Genomic DNA, 17,170 nt, shown 5'->3' on the forward strand with positions numbered 1-17,170 from the left:
CAATAGAATAAGAGAAGGAAGAGTAAGGAGGAGGAGAAGATTCCCTCCTCCCTCCCTTCCCTTCTTCCTGGAACCCCACAGCAAACAGACAAGACAAGAAGACACGGGGCTGACCACGTCGACTGGGTGACGAACAGGCTTCCGGACCTCAGCACGATGCCTCGCCGCGCAGAACTTCTCCATGCCCGCCCTCTCGCCGACCATGACGGAGGGCAACATCGCCAGCTGGAAGGTCAAGGAGGGCGAGTCCTTCTCGGCCGGGGACGTGCTCCTCGAGATCGAGACCGATAAGGCCACCATGGACGTCGAGGCCCAGGACGACGGCGTCATGTTCAAGATCCTCACCGGCGACGGTGCCAAGGCCGTCCAGGTCGGCACCCGCATTGCCGTCCTTGCCGAGACCGGCGACGATATTTCCTCCCTTGAGGTCCCCGCCGACGAGCAAGCCTCCGCCCCCTCCAGCAAGCCCGCCGACAAGGAGGCCCCCAAGAGCGACACCGCCGAGCGCCGCGAGGCGCCCCAGGGCGAGGCCCGCGCCCAGCAGCAGGGCGGCGCCCCCAAGACCTCGGGCGGCAAGGCCCGCGAGCAGAGATATCCCCTCCTCCCCTCCGTCCAGTCCCTCGTCAATGAGCACGGCCTCGACAAGGACACCGTCAGCAGGATCGAGCCCACGGGTCCCAACGGCCGCCTGCTCAAGGGCGACGTCCTCGCCTACCTGGGTGCCATCAACGCCGAGACCCCGAGCAAGATCATGGCCCGCGCCGTCGAGATGTCCAAGCTCGACCTCACCAACATCAAGGTCGCCGCCCCCAAGAAGGCCGCGCCCGAGAAGGCCGCCGGTAACAAGGCCGCCGCAGAAGCCCCCGCCGCCCCTGCCAACGCCCAGGTTGCCCTCCCCGTCTCCCTGTCCAAGGTCCTCGCCACCCAGGAGCGCATCCAGTCGACCCTCGGCGTCTTCATGCCCATCTCCACCTTCGTCGCCCGCGCCGCCGAGGTCGCCAACGACGACCTGCCCCCCTCTGCCCGCAAGCCCACCGCCGACGAGCTCTTCAACCAGGTCCTCGGCCTTGACAAGCTTGCGCCCCGCGGCTCCCGCGGCCACTACCTGCCCCAGATCTCCGCCCTGCCCCAGGCTTCCCTCCTGTCGCCCCGCCCCGCCGCCGCGCGGTCATCCTCCTCCGACATCATTGACATCCTCGCCGCGCCCGCCAAGAAGGCCGCCGCACCCAAGGCCGCCGCCCCCCGCCAAGCCCCCGGCATCTCGTCCGCTGGCAACCTCTTCACACTCACGGTACCCAAGGGCGACGAGAAGCGCGCCAAGGTGTTCCTGGAGAGGGTCAAGCTGATCCTGGAGGGGGAGCCCGGCAGGCTCGTCCTGTGAATCGTGTTCGACGTTGCGTGAGAGAGTGGGAGAGATTCGAAGTAATATAGAGAGAGCTGATGATTCAGAGGCCGCGGCAGGGAGCGGGGGGAGAAAGCTCGTTCTTCCGCACGGGAAATGTACTAGTAGTATGTTGTGGACGGATACAATAGAGGTCATATACACCCCCAAATTTTAGTCGTTTCTTCTTACGAGATCGGAACGCCCGGAGGGAGCAGCACCCACTCACTGCTCGTCCCATGTCGACTCCCTGCTATGCGAGACCTGCTCTCTGCCGTGTACTCCCCTCAAGGCCCCGTCCCGTACACGGACGATCAATGGTAAGTTTTTTTTTTCGTCATGTGTAGGCGTCGCAAGGTAACGGATCCTGCATCATGCCGCCAGGACGGACAGACGGCGGGCGAGCCCGATTGTGGCGCCTCTGGGGCCCCGGTTAGGAAGAGGAACCAGGCTCCGATCTCGACCTGGTGCTTGGAGTCTTTTGGTTCTATCGCCGTCCCTCCAGTACCATATCTTCTTCTTCTCGAGGAGGAGGAGGAGGAACGGCGCCACGCATTAGATGTTTCGACCAACACAGAATCAGAACAGAAGACCGACTATAGCCCTCGAACGAGATACGCATCGGTTGGATTCCCCAGCTAACGTCGGAACCACCAACTTTCTCGAAATTCATCCCGTTGGGATGCATCGAGACAGGAGAAATGCCACGCAGCGATGGTGGCCCCTTTCCCGAAAGCCGTTCGTCTGGTATTCGACGCCACCCGGGCAGGTCCGCCTCGCCTCCTCCGACGAGCTCTTCCGAGCAGGTGCTCGTATAGCGGGTTTGTTGGCAGAGAGTGTTCGACGGCCAACTTTTGGATTCCCTCACATTGGAGTAGGTAGACGGTAATGAAGAATTAGGCTCGGAGTGTCTTTCATTTATGGCCTATCTCCATCCATGTCCCAAACATCGCTTCTGCGTCTAAACCAGGCCGTATAATCGTCATTACTCATTGGTGAACCATTATGCACGGACGATATCATCCTGCACCTCCCAGTGCTCCCACGAGGGCGCGTCGGCTCCGTTGGGCCTCGATGCCCGATCATGCCCGACCCGCAACCCCCCGATCCTGACGGCCTCCCTCGGCCACCTCACCTCGGCATCGAATCCGGGGCTCCATGCTCTGTGCATCAGATCCTCTGCGAAAAGCTCCGGGTGGAGATGCTTCACGCTGCGCAGGGCCCGCTTACCGACCTCGTCTACGGAGTCGTGGTGCCGTAGGTCGAAAAAAGCCGGGCTGTGCGTCTTACGCAGGCGCGCCTGGACTTCGGACGGGTACGCGCCCAGCGACAAGAGAAATATGTCGTACTGGCACAGGCTGGTCCGACAGACCCACGAGCCGCCCTCCGTCGCCCGCCGGTATAGGCCGGCCATGGCTCCCACGGCGCCCAGGGCGCCGGTGCCGTAGTCAGACATGGGAAAGGGGGGCACGACGGGAGCGTCCAGCCCCATAAAGTGGCCCTGTTCCCAAGCGACGCCTGTGACGCAGTCTGCGATCTGTTGCCATCCCGGGCGTCCCGCCCACTCCGCCTTCGCCACGCCCAACTCTGATCCGCCGAAGCAGTCCTCTGCGACGTAGACGAAACCCTTGCCGCGGCTTGCGGCGATGGCGGCCAGCTTTTCGGGTCCGTAGCCCAGGCGGTCGACGACACCTGGCCGATAGCCGTCCAATATCACGTCGGCACTGGCGAGAAGCGACTCAAAAGTTGCGCGATCCCCCGGATCTTTGAGGTGCAGGGAGGTGGCGTGCTTCCCGGTGTTGACGTCCACTTGGAAAAAGGGGACGTCGGGGAGATTTGGCGAGGTCACTTTGAGGACAGAAGCGCCGTGGGCCGCCAGGGAACGGCCGATGGTTGGACCGGCAATAACACGGCAGAGCTCTAATACTCGGATACCACTGAGGCACTGCTCAGCCCCCGAGCTGCTGCGTTGTGGCTCGAAGGGGGCTGGTGGCGTGGCTGACTCTATCGACTTGACGGTCAGGGGAGGCAGTTGCTCAAGCACTTTGCCGTGGGGCGTGTTCAAGAACTGTTCTTTCTTGAGCACAGGTACCCCGGCCTGGCCTTTTTTTCGGTTCATTTCTTCCAGCTCTTGCACAGAGAAACGTTTCATTGCGGTCTCGATTGTTTGGATACACTCGCTGTAGCCCTGGAGCTCTGGGTTGAAAGCGGGCAGGCCGATCATGTTCAAAGCCCTGGAAGCCTCGAGTGACCCATGGAGGTGATAGTATTCGCCGGCAACCTTGGTTTCATAGAGGTTTGCTGAGAGGCGCCTGTATAGGATGGACTGCGCCTGGTTCAAGTCGGTATCTATGACATGTAAGCTAGAGGTTTGCTGTCCGAGCCGTGTCCCACGTACCTGGGATTTTGGACTTCACGTTGGGGTGACCTTTATCCATGCCGTCGACTGTTGTGAGGTAGGCCGACATCAAGAAGCACGCGGTACGAGCCATGTCGACCTCGATATGCCTCTGGGCTTGAGGCCCGTGCCGAAGATCCGACAAGGCGGCGGCCGCCATGCCTTCGAGGGCTTTAATAGAGGCTGTCGCCTCCTGTTCTTTGAGGGGGCATGGGAAGTAAGGTACGTCGCCCTGTGGCGCGGTGAAAACGACGTTTCGCAAATGCTCGACAAATTCAGGTGGGAGTTGTTGTTGGCATGCGGCGATGAGTGCAGCCAACGCATTCTCGGACCCTTCCTTGACAGAATAGCTTGCCGTAGCCCTTTGAGAGCCAGGTCTCCTGAGGACCATTTTTGGTCCGAGGTCGTGATCAAATTAGAGAGAGCGAATATTGGCAAAGTTTCCGACAGCCACTCTACATAGTACACATGGCCAAAGTATATATAAATATACATGCATCGAAAGACACAGGCGAGCGGCTCTCTAGATAGCCGGCCGGCTGTTGTATGTTGATCTCTCCACCAAGACAAAATGAAAGTTGAAGATTGTGGAACTATGGACAAGCAACCCCGTCGAACTAAACAGGCTCGGGAGCGGGAGGCGGGAAGCAGGAAGCGCAAGGGTGAGTGAAAGGGACGGGCAGCTTGTCGGCCACGTTGGATCAAACGTACTTTCTGATTTGCCGTCATCCGTACTAGGATGGTCTTGCAACCAGCCCGGAAGATGCCTGGATTCCTAGCGGTTATGAATAGGGACAGCGGCGGCGGGACATTTGGTAGCGGAAAAGGCGCTCATGTAAACGGGACAGGAATTGGGTGCGAGCGACATGTAGTCGCCCGGATGCACTTCAGCCGTAGTCGAGGATACGGTGACGCAACGCAGGTGGGACGTTGAAGAAAGAGGGGGTTAGGTACATCGTATTATCTGGCACCATGGACGCGGAACCTGCAGGGTAGGGGGGCACGGAACACCAATTCAGGCGGGTTCCTTAGCCAGCTTCATCAAGGACACAACTGGAAGACAAAGACCATGACAAAAGACGCTTGGTCAATGTCGGGGCAAGTCGGCCTCATCGCTGTCATTGGGTAAATGGCGAGGGCAATCTAGCGCCAATGACATGCGATGCCATCGAGTTGCCACTGCCTTGATGTCGGCCAATTATTGTATATCCGCAAAGAAGGGCAATGTCTTGCGTGCTGGGTCCGAACGAAGAGCGCCGGAAGCGGCAGTTGACCGACGACGAAAGTCGGCGGGTGCAACATCCGATCCGATGGCCGTTGTTTGCGGTATTAGAAAAAAATATGCTAGAGCCCTTGTCCACGAGGGTATTTCAACCATAGCTGCAAGTCCTAGACTGGGTGCTTTTGCGGTTATGGCAAGGTCAACGTTGGATCAGGCTTCAACCAATCTCTGCCCTTGTTGCGGGTGCCGCTCACATGCATAAGAGCGGCAGGGCATAGAGCGAAGTTGCCCGGCAGAGCATCTGGCACGGAGAAAAGTGATGAGAGTGACGGAATAGGCATGTATAGCAACGAAGGACGGGCGCACAGGACATTGGATTGGGGTGCGAGGTTGAGGAGAACAAATAGGATGATGTGCTCGGTTAAACAGCGGAAAACATGCCAACACGCCGTTTCCCACCATGCAGCCTTTGCGTAAACGTGACCCCGGTCTGGTGCGTTGCGATTCATGTTTGACTTCTTGAATTGGTGCGCTATCCGACGATAAACAGTTGTGGGGTTTGACGGCGACGAGGATTAAGATAAAAGTACCTGCCTAGGTATGTGCTCGGCGATATTCGCGTTGTACTCTGTAGTGGAGAGGGATAAGGCGGAAACAAAACCCTGAACGGCAAGTCAGCCAATCGCGATTGCACCGGGACCGGGTTAGGTGGCGTTGCACTTCTTCAAGGTCCTGAATTGGACCTTCTGACCCGGCTCTGCTCCCGGAGAAGAAACCCGGCCAACACTGTAAGAGTCCGTGAGAGGAAGGTGCGAGTTAGGAAAAGGAGAGGGTGCCTAGGCGTCCGTCACTGTTCAGGTAGTCATGATATTTACTTCCAAGCACCTTCCTAATACCACGGACGATCGAAAAGAGGGTGCATTGCATTTGTATCATGCCTGCCTACCTACCTATTGTTGTCTACATACAACATACACGTCGCCATTCCCACCAGCTCTGCACCTCGTTGTGCATCCTTACGCATTACATTATGCGTCTCTGCATAGTACGCTGGAAGTCCTCCGGAGTTCTTGACTTCCACAGTGTCGATGCAAATTTCGCCATCGCAGACCAACCGCGGCAAGTCGACTCCTCGTGAGCCTTTACCAAACGAAAATAAGCCCGGCCGATACACAATGATCGAGGAATTTGCCGCCAACGGACCAGGCCCTGTCAGACGCGGCCATCAGCTCAAGCAACATGGATACCTTGCGTACCGTTCTGTTGGAAACGTTCCAGTCGAAATGCGCGCCTGGATCGAGAACCCGCCGACCCCGAGGAGAAATAAATACTTCCGATCAATAACCAAGCATAGGGGGTGGTGGGTTCTGGGCTTCCTCGCGCTTTGATCAGCCTACCCTCGCCCGTCTTTTGTGTTCACTCACTCCCGCCAAGCGCCCAGCAGGATTCCAGCACAGCCTAGCCAAAGAGATCGGCCGAAGCGTGGCCGCCACACCTTCGGCATCCTCAATCCCCTCTCAGCTTCACCTGTCATACCCAGGTGTTACCTGGGGAAGCAGTGGAAAGTGGGTACCAAACGCCATCATATACCAGATGTCTCGGGCAGTCTTTCTTTTCTTTGTTAAGCTAGCGGCAGCGCTGTGGCTTGCAACCTAGCAGGGTAGGTAATTTGATTCAGCACCACGATCGAGGTCATGCTCATGCATGAGCTCTCTGGAGCTTTCCAGAGCTCCCCACCAGCGCCGTGGGTCTAACCTGGGCCGCGAAAAGTCTGTCAGCGGTACGGGACGAAGCTACCCTTGCACCCTCCATCAAACATTGGAGATCATCACCCGCTGCCGCCTCGTCATGTCGTACCCACGTACACATCACGTACATAGGCTTTCGCACACAAAACTATGCCTGACACAAGCTAGCAGCCAATCCAAGGGCAGCCTTGACGATTCCAGCTGCAACCTGTTGAAGGAGATGGCAGCCCATCGAATGCAACGGCTGTGCTACAGGTTGCTAGTCGCAGCTCTGACCGATAGCATCCTGCTCCACGTGCCTGTCAATTCACGTCAGTCAACATAATGTCCACTCGTCGAACCACAGGTACGTTCATCAATAACCACAGAGCACACTCCCAGCAGGCGAATACACCAAGTCACGGCCCACCATCCTCCCAGCCAAGGCCACGGTTGCGATGGAACGGAATGCGGCAGGAAAGCAGCCCCTGATTGCTTGCTCCTCCTTTCTCTCCCCCTCTCTTTCTGTCGCCCATTGAACATTGTGAGATTTTGCCCTCAGAGACTCTCGAGCGGCCACAGACGATTGGGCGATTGAGACATCGTCCTTGTGTATCCGTTCTCTCTCCAGATGGGAGAATCGGTGGCGCCGTCACGGCCGCCTTCTAGACCGGGACCTACCGCGTGCGGGCGTATCTTGGCCTCTACTCTGGCATGCCAAACCGCAAAAAAAGAAAGAAAAAGAAAACACTCCCCGGGTTGGACCTGGGACTGGGCTTGTGTCTGATCTATCACCTGCTGGAACGGACATTTCGGGCCTCGCCTCACACATCTGTTCTTCGCAAGGCTCGGGGCCAGGGACTACTAGGTACCTAAACAGAAACAAGCCACCCACACCCCTTGACTTGAATCGAGCCCTCTTTCGAATTCCTCAAAGATCGACCCGCAGGCTGCTCCAAACCCACTCACATCAAAGTCTATTGGGGGGGTTGCTGATTGCCCATCACATTCGACGACCCCCTTGCCCTACAATCGTACAATGCGGTCCTAGCTTCAATGCCTTGCCCACACACACACACCCCCCTTGCTCGATTCTCCTCCTCCACCCGGTCTGCATCCTGGACGCTCTTAGCCCCCACTCGGCATCGCATGTCATTGCGGTTGCACGACTCGAGCTCGCCTTGAGAGCCTGACTCCACGACCCTTCCTTGTCTACGTTGCTAAGCCCGAAGGTGGCTCCTCTGGTCAATATTGACTCTCCCCCAAAGTTCCCAACCCCCCTTTCCTTCTACCTGGCCTGCCTCTCCGTAAGGCGTGACAAGTGAGTGCATGCTTGCCCAATCGCGGGCCTCTTCTGACTTCTGCGTGGGCCGGCCTAGCCACTTGTCCCATATCCGATCAAAGTCTCACTGTTCCCTCTCTCTCCCTCTCCCCGCCAGGCTCTTCTCTGTCCTTTCTTCATCCTCGTGGCATTTCTCCTCGCCTCTTCTCCCTAACGTCTGTTCCCCGCCTTCGCCGACCTCCGCTACCGCAACGGCGGTCCATCCTGTCCTATCCCAACCCTTCCCCTCCCATCCCTCCCCTCTCGCTCGCCCGCAGCAGCAGACCAGCGTACAAACCTGCATCTCCCCACGTCACATATCATTATCGCGTACCTTGATTACTCTTTAAAGTAACCACCCCCATACCCGAAGCTCAAGCTTCCCCACCTGCAGTTATCCTCGTCACCCGCCATCGCCAGGCCAGTTTGCTTGTCCCGTCCTCGGAGCATGACAGAAAACCTTGCCCAAAGAGTCGACCCCTAGGTACTAGTCTTCCGCTTCGGATCAGAGCACGGAACACTATCTGCGGCTGCGGCATCCGCCCGACCCTCTTGCTGCAACCCACGCATATCGCGCCCTGAAGTGAGAGGAAAGCATGCGCATCTGTACCCGGTGCCTGCTATCCGCCACTCTGTAGTCCACCCTCCGGTATACCTTTTGCAGTCATCCGTGTACCCTCGTCGCGGCTTCCACCTCCGCCCTCTCCCGCCCTCATCCGCCCCAAACCCCAACTCTACCTCCGCTGCCTCATCGGATAGTGGGTATTGCCAGGGGTCCATGGACTGTCAGCCGATGCATCATCGTCTTCGACAATGACCAGACCCAAGGTCCCAGACGACAAACGCCAACGGACCGCCCAGGCCTGTGACACCTGTAAGCGCAGAAAGCAGAAGGTGAGCCTTTCCCTTTTCTCAGCTTGCTTGCTCTTTCCCCCCTCCCCATCCCCTCCTATCTGAACTGTCGTCTTGGAAGCCTTTTGCTTGCTTGCTTCTCACTCTTCTCCTCGATGTATCGAGACCCTGTCTAATAATCCCGCCTGCTGCCCGCTATTCCCCTGTGCCGTGCTTGGCTAGTTGCCTGAAGGGCCAAACACAAGCACATATCAGCAATCACGGACGAAGACTTCCTACCCGCTCATCGTCCCGATCATGTTTCCCGACTTTAGTCCTCCTTGTTGTCACGCTATTGGGCAAACGTCCGGATATCGACGGATTTATTACCTCCCACTACGATCATCTTGGGCTTAGAACCCCGACGTTGATCCATCTTAGTCGTGCCTGCTTATAGACCTTCCCTTCGTTACCCTGATTGTCAACATCACGCTGCCAACCAAGTTGACCTATCTCAAGTGGATGTGGCAGGTATCCCAGTACGCACTATCGGTCTGGTAAATGTTCTTCGCATCATAATTCGCAAGAACCACTGGACCCTCCCTATAAACGGGGCGTCTTCTTCAATACCCAGGATGGCCCTCGAAAGGACATGCCCCAGTGGGCAACCCGACGATCCGGCCACATCCTTGTCAGGACAATGGGTTTGTCCCGTAGAGAGCCCCAGTCTCGTCCTACAACGGGGTTCTGTCATGCCGGTCTTGTGGGCACCGTATCCCGAATGCGGTGAAAGACCTCAGGCTCGGCAAGTGCTTGACGATTACCTATTTTCCTCAGACCTTACCCGATCCTGTCAACGCATCCACCGCCAAGTTTCGTTCATGGACTGATCAATACTTCCAAAGTGTAATGGTTCTCGCCCATGTGCCACATGTACCAAGAGGAGCCTGGTGTGTACCTACACCACAAGCAACGGCTCCGAGCAGGCTCTCCCGGACCAAATAGCGTCTCCCTCCAAGCGTCGCAATATTGAAGAGCCGCCCACCGCGACTCCGGTGGCCCCTGAAGGCTCTCTCGCATCCGCGAGTCCCGCAGCGGCCACGACGCCATGGGAGTCCAAGTCGCAGCAACCGGCTAACGAAGATAACACAACCGTCGGTTTTGACATACAGCCTTCTATCGAAAATGACCACGAAGCGACAGCAGCGGACCGAGAGTTCGACATCCGCTCGAGGCATAGCACAGCATCGGGCCCGGACGAGGAAACCTCGCTCATACAGTCGACCAGGATGTTACAGGACCCCACGGGCAGACTTCGTATAGTGCCTTCTCCGGGCATCTCATAGCTCAAATTTGCTAACTATGTGTATAGTCTATGTGGGCGACTCGGCGTCGCTGGCGTACTTGCAGCTCATACGGATGATTGTTGAGGCGAGCGTTGGCCCCAGCGACTTCACCTTGGACCCCAGCCGCCACAAGATTATGGAGGCTACCATCACAATGCCGGCAAACATACGCCCTCCGCACATCCTGCCTGATAGAGACACAGCCAACGCCATGGTTGATTCATTTTTCACAAACGCAGGTGACCCCTTTTCGTGCCATGGGGAGATGGACGTTCGTTTTCTAACTTTCGCAGACTCGCGGACTGATTGAGGTTTTCAATAGGGCAGCCTTTGAGAAGTCTCTCGAAACATGCTACTCGGATCCCTTGGCAGCACAGTCCTCTTTTCTCTGCTTGTTGTATTTGACTTTTGCCATTGGCACAGTTCTTGGCACGCCGCTTCCTGGCAGCAAGCAAGACGCGATCTTCAAGAAGCTCCGCGCGAGCGAGTATGACCGCGCGGAGCTCTTTTTCCGAAGCGCAAAAGCCCTCGGTGACCCTATCACGGGGTTCGAAGATGCCGACTTCTGGTCTGTGCAGGCATTGTTGTTGATGGCCGTCTACATGCTCGCGGTGTCAAAGCGCAATGCGGCTTATGCTTACTTTGGTACGACCATACCTTCACGAGTTCATGAAGAACCTAGTTGTCTGACCTTCTGCTCCAGGAATGGCCGTCCGATCCGGCTTTGCCCTCGGTCTGCACAGGGTCCAAGAGAACCATTTCATCTTCAATAGCCACGAGATCAGACTTCGACGGAACCTCTGGAGAAGCCTGTTCGTTCTTGACCGATTTCTTGCTGCTTCGCTTGGCCGTCCAGTCGCCATCGACGAGGAGGAATGTTCTGCGGAAGCCCTATTGGTGTTCGAGAAGAACGCTCAGGGGCAATTGGTTCGCGTCACGGACCCGAACGACGGACTTGACGCCGCCGTGCGGTCTTGTCGGATCATCGGACAAATTCTTAAGAAGATATATGCTCGGCGACGAATATCGGTTCGCCTGGCCCAAGAGATTTGGGAACGGTGCAGCAGCTGGTACTCTACACTAAGCTCGGACTTGGCCGGAGGGAAAGTCGCGGCCGATCCCAGCCATCCGGCACAAGGCATTGCAGCGCTCCACGTTAACCTGCTCTACTGCCACTCGATACTGTTACTGACTCGGCCGTTCTTTCTATGCCTGCTAAGCAAAGTACACGGAGAGCGAAGCGGTCTCAACTTACCGGTCCCTCGCTGGATCAACCGCATGTCGAGGTACTGTGAGGCATGTCTGCATGCATCCAGCCAGACGATCAGTCTTGTGCAAAAGGCATACGAGAGCAACTACCTCCCACAACGCAATCCCTTTGTTCTGTTAGTAAGCCCCCAAACCATACAAGCCCGTCTGTCTTACTGACATTATCCGCAGCTACTTCCTCTTTGCAGCATCCCTCATCATTCTCAGCAACGAGTTCGCGGCGGTGTACCCCAACCCGGGCTATGAAACCTCGATTTCCAACACGATCGCCATCATGCGTTACTGCGCCGCCAGTGACCCACAAGCTAACCGTCTGCTCTTTATTATTACATCATTCCGCAACGTTATCTACGAGCTCCGGCAAAAGAAAACGGAGCAGCCGGCCATGTCCGCTCCTCCAACGTTATCGCCAACATCAATTCAAGACCCAATTCGCACCATCTTCCCATCTTCCAGGGTATCGCGGAAAAACTCATTTGCAACTATTACCTCGGGACCGTCTGCGGTCGCGGTCAAGACGATGGCTCCGCCGCCGCCTTCCATGAAGACGGAACACAGTTTTTCAACGCCGACAGGCCCTCACGCAGGCCACTCACCTGCAGAGAGCACTCCCGGCATGTCTCAGAGCGAACAGAGCGTCAGGATGAGCGGCGACTCGGACACGGCCGACGGAGAGCTCGAGTTTGACCAGTTATGGGGCTGGTCGGCTGTACCCAACATGGCAGGGGGGTCGGCAGCAGTTCCTGCCGGGGCCCCTACGGCGTCGATGACAGCGGCGACACCGCCAAACGCCCCCCCGGCGTTCCCAGGTCGCGGACCGGGCCAAGGGTTCCAGGGATTTCCAAACTTCATTGTACCTGGCGGTCATAATGGGAATGGTGTTCCGGCGGTCGCACCCTCGGGATACGTGGCCACTCCCAACGTGCCATTATTTGTTCCAGCAGAGTATTCATAATACGGTTCAGGATATGGGCGTACAGGATCCGGTCCGCGGACGAGGGAGGACGCCAACCTGCCAAGGTCGATCGCTATCGACAACGTAAGAACTAGGGAGCCAGCCTAGACGACTGGACGATCCCCATCCTGGAAGTCGAGGCTATGCGCCATTCCCGGTGGCCAAGGTCCGGGAAAGGATTTTTTTTGGAGATGTTCATATGCACGACGACTCGGTCCGTGCAAACGCAGCATTCGAGCGATGGAATGAAGGGACTGCGAACGAGACGCGGTTGAAGATACCCAGCAAACGGCGAGGGAGGAAATGTTTTGTTTTTGTTTCATATCTGAATTAAAACTAAAATAAAGGTGTGAGGGCTAGCGCGCCAGGGCATTGCGATGCATATAAAGTGTTAATAAGGGGGAAGCCGGTGATCATTGGTCATTCTGGTGGCGAGGCTAGGGAAGAAGAAGTGGAAGAATACAAGGCCAAGCAACAAGGAGGATGAGCACGAAAAGGAACCAAACGCAGTCGGGTAAACAAACCGAAAAACAAATAGAAAAGAAAAACAATACAAACCAAATCCTTTGGTGCGTTGATTGACAACCGCGCGTGTGCCGCTTGCAACGCAAGGCCTATGACTGGCATTGCTCGATTTCGTGTCTCCGGTAGTTCGTCACGGTGGCCCGAAGCCAAACGACCCCTTTCTCCATTTTGGGTAAACCGCCCACAACACCGGCCCGAGGCGATCAGCGCCCCATTTCACGCGCTGCACAGGACAAAGTCGTACTCTAGCGTCCACCTCGCCTTGGAGTCTGGCCCGCTGGGCTTGTACTCGACGACCAGGTCCTCCTTGACCGCGAAGACCGAGTCGTCCTCGAGGTACTCGCCCTCCTTGTCGAACAGCTGCGTCGTGACGGGCCGGTACCCGTCCGCGGAGACGATGAAGTGGAGGTGCGCAGGGCGGTACGGGTGCCGGTCGAGGAGCTTGAGGAGCCTCCCGCCCGGCCCGTCGTCGGGCACGGGGTAGGGAACGGGCTTGAGGCAGTACAAGGAGTACCGGCCCTCGCCGTCGGTCCGGAAGCGTCCCCTGAGGTCCATGTCCGGCTGGCTTGCGTCCTGCTGCTCGTACATGCCGTTGGGGGCCGCGTGCCAGATATCGACGGTGGCATTCTTTACGGGCTGGCCGTGCTGGTCGAGGACGCGGCCGTAGAGGTGTGTGAAGGCTTCCTGGTAGTCGGGGGAATCGAGGGAGGAGACGATGGAGCTGCCGTTGGGGAGGATCGGAGCGTCGTAGCGGTAGAAGGGGCCGAGGACGGCGGACGAGGTAGGGCTGGTTTCGAGTGACGAGGTCGTCTTCAACTGGAGCTGTTGCGCCGTGATTTCGTCGACGAGGGATTCGAGACCCAGGATGTCGCAGAGGAGTTGTGTCTCGTTACGGGTGTCGTTGGACATCTGGCCGGCCTCGTTGATCTAGCATGGCAAAGCAGAGTCATGTTAGTGGCTGGGTGGTCCTTCGAAGCAGTCCGAAAGACTGCTTGGGCTAAACAGGATGAGAGCGGGCAGGAAAGGTGCCCTAGGCTCACTACTAACCATTTGCACGCCGGCCATCCATTCATCGACGGTCAGGTCGACCTCCCGAGCAAAGTCGTGGAGGTGCCGGAGGAGGCTCGGCATGATCTGGGCCAGACGGGGGTTGGCGTGTGGGCCGGTGGCGGCAATGACCCGGTCGGTGAAGGCCGAGTCATAGACCGCCTTGCCGGCCGGTATGGAGCCGGTGCCGTTGGCGGTGCTGGAGCCGTTCTGATCTGCCATGGCTCTTGGACCGAATTAGGTTCGCAAGTTCACGTACTGTTCGTTCGTTGTTTAGGGTTTGCGGGGCGGCCCCAGAGCAGGCAAAGGTTCGTCGGAAGAATGCTAAACTGTAAATATACTCGAGAGACTCTTGCTCAAGGGGTCTCGGTTGATATGACCATCGGCGAGATGGAAACAGGAGCTGACGACTGGCCCATAGTCCACTGTTCACTGTTCAGCATAATTAATGCGTGATGATTACTGCACAGTCTCACGTGAGATTTTAGTACATGGTTGTGCGTTGGTAGGAAGGGAATCACTATTCCCATGAACAAATGGCATTAGTAGCTCGAGTGTGGTGAGCGACATGAAGGATGCAATATCGTACGGCACTCTTGGTGAGACACCTATATCAGGAGAGGGAGGAGAAAGGATAGGGACGCGACATCGATAACCGGATGCGGCGGAGTCTCGGGCGGCGAATCTGGTCTGTTACATATTGGGAGGTGGCCATGGGACCAGAGTCCGCAGGGACAACCAGAAAGGGCACAGCAGTTTGCGGAGGTCGCTCATCGTCACCAAGGTGCGTCGCAGCCGAGTCGTCCACACCTCGGCGAGACCTCGACACTCGGCACAGTCACAGGCGGTAGCGGAGAAGGTTCCATGGAACCGGGGTGCCGGCCGCGACCAGAAGGAAAGGCCTCGGTGGACCGCGATGGCAAACGCCGGATGAGCATGGTGTTGGAACCCTGACATGGTTTGCTAGCGTGAGTCGATGAACAGTCGCTCGGGGCTATGCAAGCCAAGGTCTGCTGAGAAGAGCCCAAATATGTCCGTGCAGCGCATTAGCTCTGCGGCGGTCATTATGAATCCGTCGCCAATAACTTGACGTGGTGGCGTTGCGAACACGCGAGTGACAGGTCGACCACTGCGCGACAGCGGCAGAGGATGCGCATGCAAAAGTAACGAACGCTCTTGCGGCGATCAAGACCCGCATCCCCGCCCGCCTCAACAAAGAGAGAGGGGTTAAATTAGACGATAGTCGAGAACCCCTGCAGCGAGGGCTTAGGAAGACCGCCGGACAAGACCCGGCAGGGGTCTTGCGAGTTGTGAGAGCTGGCGGCAGGCAGCCGGAATGCCATGGGGTGAGATGCGAAAGATCAACGGCAGGCCTAGGTGGTTTGGCGCTCAATCAGCGGACGCCGCGTCGGGAACGGTGGCGGTGGGGATGATCCGACTGTAAATCCGCAAGCCCTGAGTACCGTATCCTCTGAGCAAATTGGCCAACCGCTAATTCTCGGGCTAACGGTAAAGGGGAAAGTGGCCGCTCATAGCGCTAAACCTATCAGAGAAAGCGGTCAACATACCCACCTATCCACCCACCTGCCCACTTGCCCATTATTTACTGTTCTTACGCCTTAACTTCCTGCTGACGTAAATGACTAACCCCTGCTTTTGCCTTTCTAGATCCCTGTTTCTGCCAGCACGCTAGCCCTTATCTGGTGGCCGCGATACTCTTTGCCGTTAGCCTGAGAATTAGCGGTTGGCCAATTTGCCCAGAGGATACGGTATGTGGATGCAGAGAGTCTGGGCCGTCTCGCGTACGTACCATGTGCGTATTGGTATGGAGTGTATCCGTAGGGCGAGGAGAGACAAAGGAATCTGGAAGGCAAGCCCTGTCTGTATTGTTCCCAACTTCCGTGAGATGGAGCAAATTAGCGAGAAATCAAGCAGGCCGCATGTACGAAGTACGGATACAGTATCCGTACTATCGTAAAAGGCAATCTCATTGTTGTTCAATGCAGACAGGTCTTGCCCCTTCCCTCGTTCCCCAGTCTCTTGGGCCACCTGAACAATGGGCCTGTGGTGAAACTCCGCCGGTTCTTCAGACTGTGTGGATAGAAACCACGCATCCGGCCGGCATTTCTCGAACACCTTGCCTTTTTGGGTCCTGCTCCTTGGCAATGTACTTCAACCCTAGTTGCGACGTCGTCAATATCAGGCCTGGAAGCCAGCCTACTAAGCACCGAGCCCGATTTTTTTTTTTCTGAACTCGTTTCGTTGTCGTAGTTCAACCTCGTCGCATTGGACATAGCTTGTCAGATTAACGGCAGAATCTATACCGCCACGTCAGGCATGTTGACATTATTCCCTGGGATTCTCGTTAGGCTGACGGCTTGATTTCAGGCCAAGAACAGAACAAACGCTGTTTGGGAGTTCGGTTCGGCCTAACTCTGTCTACTGGCACACCCAGAGAGAGCACGCGATAACCAGCACCCTTTCCCCCTGTTCGACCATTTCTCGCTGGCACTATTGGCTGCCATTTTATTCTCTTCCAGCACCAGTCCCTGTCATTCTCCTCCCGCCGTCCGCCCCGGTGTTCCACTGGGACCCGGCCGCCATGCCCACCCCACCCCCACCGAACCCTTAGTGCCACATGGAAACCCCACCCCGAAAGCCACGAGTCCTCCCGGGCCCACTCATCAAAATGTTCACAATGAGTACGCCAAGCGTGTATGTGCTCCCGGCGAGAGAGGGAGCGTGCGAAGGAAACATTTTTCGTTCCACCACCGATGCGACGTTGTTAGTTTCGGGTGTCGCTACTGTGCTGCTAGGGGTTTCACAGACGCCATGTCCGCTTGCCAAGAGAAGTGTAAGATCAATGTTTTCCCCTCGGCCTTGGTATGCCGAGCCGGTATTGGACTCACCTAGTAAACATCAAATATTGAACCAACGAGCTCCTCGCCCCTTCGGCATTGCAGAATTGCTAGTCATGGCAGTATATCCAGATCGAAGTCGGTTTCAGTCTCCGTTCGGGTAGAGCCGACGCGGAGGGGTCCCTCTCGGTCTCGTCGCGTCGAAGGCGCAACGCGCTTGTGGCGGATGGCAGCTGTGGTCTTGTCGCGGCTGCAGGATACATGATATACTCGAGAACATGGCTTGCTTG

General features: G+C 57.0%; 6 protein-coding genes across 6 annotated transcripts; 3 read left to right on the forward strand and 3 right to left on the reverse strand.

Moving 5' to 3' along the window:
• Window positions 1–181: 181 nt before the first annotated feature.
• On the forward strand, window positions 182–1,381 carry LY79DRAFT_575842 (uncharacterized protein; the record flags this gene model as incomplete). Its single annotated transcript, XM_060559745.1, has 1 exon — window positions 182–1,381. One exon carries the CDS (start codon window positions 182–184, stop codon window positions 1,379–1,381), a length of 1,200 nt encoding a protein of 399 aa, XP_060419360.1.
• A 1,003-nt stretch (window positions 1,382–2,384) lies between these two features.
• On the reverse strand, window positions 2,385–4,170 carry LY79DRAFT_505753 (CoA-transferase family III; the record flags this gene model as incomplete). Its single annotated transcript, XM_060553654.1, has 2 exons — window positions 2,385–3,730; window positions 3,780–4,170. 2 exons carry the CDS (start codon window positions 4,168–4,170, stop codon window positions 2,385–2,387), a joined length of 1,737 nt encoding a protein of 578 aa, XP_060419361.1.
• A 1,291-nt stretch (window positions 4,171–5,461) lies between these two features.
• On the forward strand, window positions 5,462–7,031 carry LY79DRAFT_575844 (uncharacterized protein; the record flags this gene model as incomplete). The annotated part of the gene is made up of 4 exons (XM_060559746.1): window positions 5,462–5,494; window positions 6,048–6,253; window positions 6,351–6,570; window positions 7,005–7,031. 4 exons carry the CDS (start codon window positions 5,462–5,464, stop codon window positions 7,029–7,031), a joined length of 486 nt encoding a protein of 161 aa, XP_060419362.1.
• On the reverse strand, window positions 7,021–7,442 carry LY79DRAFT_537868 (uncharacterized protein; the record flags this gene model as incomplete). The annotated part of the gene is made up of 1 exon (XM_060556699.1): window positions 7,021–7,442. A coding segment is annotated over exon 1 (206 nt), but the record flags the coding sequence as incomplete, so codon positions are not given.
• A 1,283-nt stretch (window positions 7,443–8,725) lies between these two features.
• LY79DRAFT_252005 (fungal-specific transcription factor domain-containing protein) lies at window positions 8,726–12,753 on the forward strand. Its single transcript, XM_060551866.1, has 6 exons — window positions 8,726–8,943; window positions 9,786–10,197; window positions 10,253–10,461; window positions 10,520–10,871; window positions 10,930–11,611; window positions 11,667–12,753. Exons 1-6 carry the CDS (start codon window positions 8,863–8,865, stop codon window positions 12,448–12,450), a joined length of 2,520 nt encoding a protein of 839 aa, XP_060419364.1. The 5' UTR covers window positions 8,726–8,862; the 3' UTR covers window positions 12,451–12,753.
• A 438-nt stretch (window positions 12,754–13,191) lies between these two features.
• Window positions 13,192–14,244, reverse strand: LY79DRAFT_575846 (dioxygenase; the record flags this gene model as incomplete). Its single annotated transcript, XM_060559747.1, has 2 exons — window positions 13,192–13,902; window positions 14,023–14,244. 2 exons carry the CDS (start codon window positions 14,242–14,244, stop codon window positions 13,192–13,194), a joined length of 933 nt encoding a protein of 310 aa, XP_060419365.1.
• Between the last annotated feature and the right edge of the window lie 2,926 nt (window positions 14,245–17,170).

The sequence above is a fragment of the Colletotrichum navitas genome (genome assembly GCF_030913465.1).
Source record: "Colletotrichum navitas strain CBS 125086 chromosome Unknown LY79scaffold_4, whole genome shotgun sequence".
Lineage (NCBI taxonomy): Eukaryota > Fungi > Ascomycota > Sordariomycetes > Glomerellales > Glomerellaceae > Colletotrichum > Colletotrichum navitas.